The sequence below is a fragment of the Pelodiscus sinensis genome, chromosome 20 (genome assembly GCF_052426305.1).
Source record: "Pelodiscus sinensis isolate ZL-2025 chromosome 20, ASM5242630v1, whole genome shotgun sequence".
NCBI lineage: Eukaryota > Metazoa > Chordata > Testudines > Trionychidae > Pelodiscus > Pelodiscus sinensis.
This window is the reverse complement of record NC_143071.1, coordinates 332,517-342,174: the sequence shown is the minus strand read 5'-3', so window position 1 is coordinate 342,174 and position 9,658 is coordinate 332,517. Positions and strand designations below refer to the sequence as shown.

The 9,658-nt window shown below is 38.2% G+C and overlaps 1 protein-coding gene across 3 annotated transcripts in view; it reads right to left on the bottom strand.

The window, feature by feature from the left end:
- Positions 1-2,213: 2,213 nt before the first annotated feature.
- CSNK1D (casein kinase 1 delta) overlaps positions 2,214-9,658 on the bottom strand; it is a 58,425-nt gene continuing 50,980 nt past the window's right edge. The window contains exons 9-11 of one of the 3 annotated variants that reach the window (XR_012896945.2): positions 6,159-6,223; positions 4,566-4,603; positions 2,214-4,381 (exon numbers count right to left, since the gene is read on the bottom strand). Coding sequence is in view for 2 of the 3 variants with exons in the window: in XM_075904239.2 (XP_075760354.1) it covers positions 4,331-4,381 (51 nt within the window). In the remaining variant the exon portion in view is untranslated. The remainder of the gene's footprint in view (positions 4,382-4,565; positions 4,604-6,158; positions 6,224-9,658) is intronic. The other 2 variants (XM_075904240.2, XM_075904239.2) reach the window with 2 other exon arrangements.

Here is a 9,658-nt window from a genome sequence, read left to right as displayed (position 1 = left end):
GTCTCCATGGTGGAGAGTTATCACAGCTCATCCAGGAAATTAGGCATGTCTCAGACTAAACATTTCTAGAGCAATAGCACCCACTGGAGAAGTTTGCATATACTGGTTCAAATAATGAAAGGGCTTTTGGCATAGAGTTTAAACTGACAATGGGCCTTAAGAAAAAATGAGAGCTGAGGGTAACTATTGGGAATCTGGTGTTCACAGCCCACCAAGAGAAAGCAAAACTGTAGTACAGTCCAGAAAGGCTTGGGGGGACATCACTGTGTAAGGCATATGGCACCCAGATCAGAAGGGACTGACACAGGGCCCTGGTCAGGAACTGGTGACAGATGAAGTCCTGAAACCAGAACAGGCACTCCTGGGGTGGACTATGGAGAGGCAAGTGCAGTTCCCCTGAAGCCATGAGAGATGCTATTAAAGTACTTATATGAAAAGAGAAAATGAGCGTGGAGATAAAAATAACGACACAATTAACTGGTGATGTATCAAAACAACTCTGAACCAATGGTCAGGGTGCACATTGATCATCTATAATGGTCCTGTATATCTGTGGGTAAAGAGTTTATCTGAGTACCTTAGGTGAGACGTGCATCCCTAATGTTGCATTTCTGCAAAATTTTATTTTGTTTTTATTAAGTTAATATTCTTGAACGGTAACACCAACTATTGAGATGTGCCTATTACCTTAACTCTGGGGTATGTGTGTGAGAGAAAGTGTGATAGAGACAGACAGACTCTTTTGGATGATTGGGGAAAGAATGTCAGTTTGACTCGCAGTATTGCTCTATTAAGAGCCTTGATGCCCTATTGGAGTCTGAGAACCTAATTATCACTAGGCATGGTCATAGTTGCTGGGTATATGATGCCCAAATCAATGCTCCTTTAAAAAAAAAAAAAGCCAAAGGAGACTATATCCATGGCAACAAGGGTGGATTGTTTTTAACAATGCATTTCCGATCTTAAAAGTGCAAAGTAAACACCACCTTTCCATGCTCTTGCAGAACAAAATTTTAATATTTTTTTAAATGACACATTTGACCTGAAGAAACTTAGGAGTATAAATTTTGAAGATGAAATGCCAGAAAATGGTTGTTTGTAATAAATTTGCAGCCAAACAACTAACTAGCATCCTATGAGGGCTTTGTAGACCCAGGCTCAGTCTCTGCTCCACAGCAGATTTCCTGTTGTGACTTTTGACAAGTCACTTAGCCTCTCTGGCCTCTTTTCCTCACCTGTAAAGTGGGGGAAATTCTTTTCTGCCTCACAGAATTGTCACCAAGGTAAATACATTAAAAACGCACTGGCAGTCCACTGATGAAAAGCTATACATAAGCGATATTAACAATATGAAAAAAACCAGCCTTCCATCTTTGTATCTACAGCTCTTACCAGTTATAGGTCTTCTAGCTCAACAGCAAGTGTTTTCCCAAGCTTCATATCAATACTAAGTTATACTTGATAATAAAAGGAAAACAAATACTGAACACCTGCTCTTTGTAAGACTGTAAACTGAAGCAAGCTATAAATGGTGTAAATAAATAATACTTTACCATCAGGGAAAAAAGGCATTAATTCCAATGAGAAGAAATAGGCTACTACACAGTTAGGTCCTTATTTTCTCATGGACTACCTGCAGTAACTGGTTTCAGTTACTCTCTTCCCCATCAACTTCATTAGATCAAGCCCTGAGAGTTATATACTCCTGGGCTAAGTCCTTGGTTGGTATAAGATAACAGAGCCTTGTAAGCTTACAAAACCACAAAGCCAAATCATGGCTTTTCAATCAACTCTTACAATAGGAGAAGGCTAGGTTAGGGCAGAAATTTCCCCCCAACTCCTGAGCTGAGAGCATGGGCCAGTTTAAATATATATTCCCCTCTAGGCGAGCCAACCCAATTTGCTGGTCATTGCAGGGACGATGGACAGTCCTCCCCACCTTTAGGAAAGGGCACTAGATTGTGGGCACCAGTTTTCAATGCTCAGCATCTGAAGAGGAATCAGTGTGATCACGAGTATTTCCTGCACAGGAGTGAGGGCCTGGTTTGTCATTCCCAGTGTACGAACAGAGTAACAGACAGGAAAAATCCAAGTCAGAGTACTCCAATGTGGATTAGCATCAAGATCTTCTGGCTAGCATTTTGATATCACTTTGATTTCTGCAGGTGCTCGGTACTGAGAATCCATTAAAAGGACAAATTTCACCAAAAAACTAGAAGTCATTATGAATTTATTATTTACACAATTGATAAAGTACACAAATACAGTGGTAGTACAAATGAGGTGTTCTCAGATATCACTTACCAATACACAGGTTTATACAGACACTCTTAACTATTTTTTGTAGGTGATGGGATATAACTTTATGAAAGGGCAACAGCCCACAACCAAGTACAATTCTGGAAATTTGCATCAGTCAGCATTTGAAGGACAGTAATTTAAGAGGAAGGAAAAAAAGGCTGCCTTGTATGTCTCTCTAACATGACTTCATTACTCACACGTATTTACAAAGCACGCACAGTGACATGGAGAATTGTACAAATGGTAGTGCACATGCCTTACATACGGAAATCTGCAGTAACCAAGTAAGGGAGTCTGTTACACAAAATTACCCAGGGACCAAACTTTTATATATTTCCATTACACTCCCCCAACACACAGATTCCCCCAGTGAGATCTAGAGAAAGCACAAGCAATTAGTTAGCATTCTGAAATCTCTCAAGAAAAGTGACTAACAGATTTTGTCTGTGGATTTTGGATAGAAAATGAATTTGGAATAACACCAACAACAACAACATCTATTCCTAACAAAATTTGAGGCACAAGGATACCATTAATGGATTTGTTTTTAGTCTATACTTCCAAATAGGACAGAATCTTTCAAATAACTTGTATTGCACTTTCATCTTCAATAGGGAAACTGACATTATTTTGCTTGAATAATAGTTAGTAAGACTAATAATTCTACTTTTCAAGTTACTGCAAGGATAAAATATGTAGCATTACTTTACGAAAATGTTTTAAGTTAGAAACAATGTAAAGATCCTTCCATATTCCTTAATAGAGACATCTGTCAAGAGCACTTTTTATATTGGCCATTCTAGGCATATGAATAAGTCATTTAACTCCCCATAATTAATAGCAATTCCAGAAATATACAGCTTACATTATATTAGGAATGTAGTTCATGCCTCAAAATCAGTTCTCAGGATTTCACACCAAGATTATTTTGTTTATAATTCCTTTTTGAGTCCTGGCAATACTCAGTAACCAAAGTCACTTGTTTTTACCTATATGGATGCTGAAGCAAATGTAGTACAAATTCACTCAGTCTGCAATAGCAGTAATTCTTGTTCCACTTGCAACTGTCTGCAAAGCAGCCAGCCTCACAGTGTAGAAAACTAGATCTTACCAATGAAAAAGTGTTTTATACACAATCCTCCATCTCAAATGAAAGAGAATGACAGGCCATGCTTACCATCTCTTAACTCCAACAAATTCCTCTTAAATATCAGAGCCCTTCTCTCTCTCTATTCTTCACATTCTTTAGGAATAAGTTAACTACCAACAATCACCACCTCTAAGGGGCCTAGACCTTTCTGTCCAGCATCTTTTGCTTTCTCTGACTGTACTAGAGAAGAGTAAAAAATTCAAAAATGTTTGTATTGCATGGAGATTTCCATTTAAAATGTGGAAGAAGCAAAGTAATAAAACTATAACACGTATTTAAAAACTCTCAGCAGAACTCCCTCACCCTGAATGGGACCATACAAAAAAAGTATAGAGTTTAAATAAAATCAGATGGTTTTAATCAATTTACATATTCCCTGCCAGACTAAACTTTACAAGAAATTTCAAGTCATCGTCTTTAATTCAGGATTGTTCATAGTTGACATTTTTAAATCAGACGTAAGCAAGACAGAATTCTTTACACAGAATTAAGCTAATAATCTTAGCAAAATGATATAAAATTTTCTTAAACCAAGCAGGTAAAAGATTGATAGTTACAGTAGAATAATAAAAATGGGTAAAGTCTGCCGCCTGTAGAAGGAGAACTGAAATGGCTATTCAATAACAGGCGGTAAACTCCGTAAACCATCTCTTCCTTTTCCAGCCCTGTTGCTACAGAGTTCACTTAAGGTCATTGGGTTTCTGGCAAGAGCCTTTTTTAATGGAGTCTGTCCATGTTCCTGCAAGTATCTCTTAGTAAGTGGCCTGGAGAGCTCCAGTTGTAAGGTTTCTGCTCCCTCTCGGGATATTTCTGCTAGTAAAGCCATTGTGACATAGGCAATCAGCCATGCATTATCTGCCGTCTATCACACAATGAGTTTCACCGTTGCACAGCAGACTGGAGAGCACTGGGAGTCACACGAGCAGGAATCTATCAGGGCCAAAGAACAAAAAAACATCAGCACAAGTAATTTTAACTAGCATGTAGCTGGCTCTTCCAAAACTGTTTTAGCCACTTGTTGCAAAATATATGGGCACAAGAACCTTGGTAAAAGAAAATATGATATTTCTAGAATCAACAATCCAATGTACTACACAGGCTATTTCACACCTACCTGTATAGTAGACACATCAGGTAATCTGCATTTTCCTTCTGTATTAAGAACAACACAAGGAAATGCACCTCTTAAGCAAAAAGTGTCTGAAGAACAAATAAACCAGAACGAAAACATGCATGCAAAAAAAGAACAAAACCAGATTAAACTGCTTATCTCTCAAAATAAATTGATAGAAATTCAAGGCTGAAGAAATGCAAACTGAAATTTAAAATGTTAAAAAAAGAACTCTGGCTTTTTATTGGTGATGCTATATTAAACACATTTCACAATATTACTTACTTGAGTATGGCTTAAGTAGCATACTCTCCACAAATTTAAAAGCATCACACATCAGTACACTTAATTTGAGAAGTTACAAATGTCAAAGTAGAGGAATCACTCTAAGAATGAGAAACAGACTTTTAAGTAGCTACCACATTTTTGGCACATCAAGATCTTGTCTGTTGTTCTTGAACTTTATCAGGCTGGGTCTGGCAGCCCTAACTCATGCAAGATTCCCACTGATTTCAAAGGGTGTTTTGCTGGAGTAAACTGGAACTCTAAAGTTGTAAACTATCATTTGCAGACAGTTCTGAATATGACAACAACTATTTAAGAAAGAAGCAGCTTCTAGAGTCAGGCAAGTACACAGAACAGCTGGAGAAAATTAAATGAAAAGAAAGAGGAAGAGAAGAATGCTATGCCAACTGCAGGTGCAGGATTAGTACAAGCTAGAGTTTGACAAAGAAAGCAAAGCAGCAGGAAGAACTACCGAACTTAACAAGGAACAGAAAAATATGAGTGCCTTTAAAATATATAGCAAAGCAAAGAAGCTTTTAAAAGAACTGAAAAGTCAGTATTCTTCAACAGTGAGGTACAGATTTTGATCCACAATTGTTTCTATTGCTAAACCATAACTGGCTGAAATACTACAAATCTGTGCACAAAGGCAGAAATAATTTCACTGTCTTCTGGCAAAGAACTTTGCAAATCCAACTTCAAGTCTGCCTATATTAAAGGTGCCCATGTTTCAGCTACACTAAAAGAGAACTTCATCTGGCAGCTCAAAGGGGATGGAAGAGAATTTAAAAGCAGAAAAATGAAGGTAGCTTTAATAACTTGTTCCATTCATGCCAAGACAGCCTTACTTGAGTTAGTGAAGTCTGTTTTCCATGACAAGCTTTCAGAACAAGTAATCTGGTTGAGAACTGTAAAAGCTCAATCTAGTTTAGAAGGGATGTCTAAGATAGGGAGCATAATTACAGAATGACTAGTGGTTCTGGCAGACTTGATTTAAAGCTGCTGCTCTGCTTATTTTACTAGTAATACCTGAATAGTCAATGGGACATCCCAAATCACTAAATTTAATTAACTGTACTAAGAATGTAAGTATAATAAATAAAGGACTTCAGCTCTCGGAAAGATGTTTACTTTTACAATCAGAAGGACTCCTAAGGCCATGTCAAGTACCTGATATCTGAATCTAGGGCACAGAGATAAACTAAATGATTATAAGAATTAATGTGAGGAGGAAGAGGCAAATTTGAGATTTCCACAGGATTTAATCCCGCCCCATCCGAAAATATTTGGGTCTAACAAGAAGGAACTCACCCAGTGCTGCCTTCCAACGAGGAGATGAGCAGCTACTTGCTGTGATGCTCGAAGGGAATGCTATTCTGAGGTGGGGGGAAAAGAAGCAATTTGTAATAGTTCTACTGTCCAAATATATAAAATTGACTATAAAATCCAACCCCAATTTGCAGGCTATGTATACTTTTGAAGGACTTAAATTTTAAATCTCTACAAGACTTGTTTCTGTACTAATAGACATTTAAAAGAGGAATTCTTCTGCAAAGAAGGCTGCAATCTCAGGGTCTGAGGATCTATGTAGAAAATGATCCCCAGAAAGATTAACATAGGAATAAAGTTTCTCTCAATAGGAAGTGGAGAGTGAAGTGCATTTCCGTTCCAGCCTCTGTTTTATTCCCACAAAGTGGTGATAAATCGCAGATTGTTCATTGCCAGCGCTGGCCACTGATTTAAAAACATTTTCCGCTGTCCAAGAGACCTATTCCGATAGTCCTTTGCTTTTCTAAGTATTCAAAATCTTTTCTGCCCAACTATTGAGGGAATTCTCAATCTATTAACATAAATAGGAGCAGTGAACAGACTTAATCCTGCAAGGTGCCTCTACCAAAGCATTTAAGCACATGCTTAACTTTAAGCATGTGAGAAATCCCACTGAAACAGTCTTATAGAACTGAACCCTGTATGAAGAGAAACAATGTTACTCACCTGTTACTGGAGTTCTGAGATGTGCCTGATTGTGCAGTCTGTAATGGAACTTTTAGTAGCAGTGCGCATGAGAGGGCTCATGAACCACTATCTTTCCATCCCTATGCTGAACGTAATGCTCAAAGGCAGTAGGTATAAAAAGTGGTACAACATACTGACTGCCTCGGTCACTTCTACTACCTTCTCAGATCCAAAGTTCATAGATTCATTTTAAAGCAAGAGGAGATAATTAGATCATTTACTCAGACATCTTGTTCCACACAGGCCACAACACCTCTGTGCAGCCCATTAACTTGTGTTTTACTACAGCGTATCCCTTCAGAAAGAAACCCAAACTCAGGATTTCAAAACATTACAGGATGGAGAATCTTCCAGTAGTTAATAATCCTCAGTGTTAAAACACTGTGCCTTATTTCTGATTTGAATTTGTCTGGCTTTAACTTCCAGTCACTGGTTCTTCTCATGCCTTTCTCTGATAGATTTAAGAGTTCTTTAGTACCAATTATGTTCTCCCCATGAAGGAACTTATATGTACAGTGATGAGTGCCATAGGTCTCACTGTAAGGCACAGCTTCCAGTCCTCAACTCATTTGAGGTTTTATCTGCATCCTCTTCAACTTTTCAAAATCCTTTTTGAAATATGAACACCACAAGTATTCTAGTATTCTCTCCTCAGTGCCATATACATAGCTAAACGCACCTTCCTACTCCTAATTCCTATTCTTGTGTTTATAAATCTCAGGTCTACATTAAAGCTTTTTGCCTCAGCATCATACTGGGACTGTTTGTCCATTATGACCATTAAATCCTTTCCCAGAGTCACTACTTTCCAGGATACAGTCTCCATTCCTTAGGTATGGACTGAATTCTTCCTGTCCAAATGTATGACACTGCATTGCTTGGAATGGACCCAGTTTACCACTCAATCTAAATCACCATGTACGAATGCCCTGTCCTCACCATTATTTACCATTCTGCCACCATTAGTGTTCCTGCAACTCTTCATCAATGCTTTAAAATAGTTGATAGTTTTTACTAGTTTACAAATCCTTGCCATGTAAATATCACTAAAGAGACAATACACAGGAATATTGTCAGAACTCTCCGTTTAACAGGGTGCTACTATATTACACAACGAACCTCTTTACAGCTCCTGCAAAATGTCCTTTCAAATGATAAACTGATTTCAGTAAAATCTTTGTATACACAGATTTGACAGGCCAGGCATGTCTATCAAATGTCAGTTGTCAGATACATTGGACAGCTGACATCTGCAAATTATCAACAGCAATTTTACATGCTGAATAGCAGTGGGCCCAGAACTGATCTCTGTAGAACTCTACTAGAAATACCAGCATTTAATGAGATATCTTCAAAAAGTAGCTGCAATGGGAAGCTATCAGTTAGCCAGGTCTCAATCCACTTAACATGGGTGTCACTGATGTTGTGCAGGGCCAGTTACTGAATCAGAATGTCACATTGTACTAAATCAAATGCTTACGAAAGTTTAAGTATATTACATCTCCCAAGAATGAAATCAAATTTGTTTAACAAAACTTATTTTCCTTAAACCTATGTTGACTATCATTATATTGGCTTCTTTCAACTCTTTGTTAATGTAGCAGCTTTTCCATAATTTTGCCCATGTAGTTGAAATTAGCATTCCAAACAAGAAGAAAAAGTGGTAGCTTTCATTTCTTCTTGAGTTTTTGTTGTTGTTTTGTTTATTCCCGCTCTTGGGAATTTGGGAAGCAAGGCTCCTCCCCCCATGTGGTGGGATGGGGATGCCTGATTAACTAAAGGTTGAAATACTACCTCACAAACTGAGCATCTGATAGAGGACCAATATTTTGTGAAACTACATGAGTTCCAAATGGCAGATCTACAGATTTCAAAGACAAGAGTATGTTTAAGGCTAGCTACACAGAGTGCTTGGTTGCTTTTCATTAAGGACTTAGAGGAGTATTTTAACACTCCTCATTACAAAGGGGTTTGGGTTGGCTTCCTTGACCACAGGATATTGTTCCATGAAGGAGGAGCTAGGATCCACTTACTGATGGCAGTAGAAGAATGTCTTGAGAGACAGACTGGCTACTCTAGGAAAGAGGGTTTTAACCCAGAATCAATGGGGACAGGAGCAAAAACCTATAGGTAAGTCACAAATATAGATACCTGGGAAAGGGTTTGGAATTGGGGGTTAGGGTGGGGAAGCATGATCAATTAGAGCAAAGATAAAGAAGAAACAATAGGGAACTCAGAGGAAACCAAATAATTATCTTGCTCCATGATTCAATAACTGTCTTTTGTTCTGTGTTTATTCACTGGTATCACAGAGACTTGGTGGGATAATACAAATGATTGCAATAGTGGTATAGAAGGGTACAGCTTACTCAGGAAGGACAGGCGAGGTAAACAAGGAGGAGGTGTTGTCATATATTAAAAATGTACACACTGACTGTACTGGACTGAGTAGGAGATGGATGCTCCTCAGACATAGGAGACAGACATGTTGAGAGTCTCTGGGTTAGGTTAAAAGGAGTAAAAAAACAAGGGCGATGTCATGCTAGGGGTCTACTACAGACCACCAACCTAGCTAAAAGAGGTGGATGAGGCTTTTTCTAAACAACTAACAAAATCATCCGAAGTGAAGGATTTGGTGGTGATGGGGGACTTCAACTATCCAAACATAAGTTGGGAAACTAACACAGCAGGGCACAGATTATCCAATAAGTTCTTGGACTGAATTAGAGACACTGTTTTATTTAAGAAGGTTGAAAAAGCTACTGGGGAAGCTGTTCTAGATTTCAACAAATAGG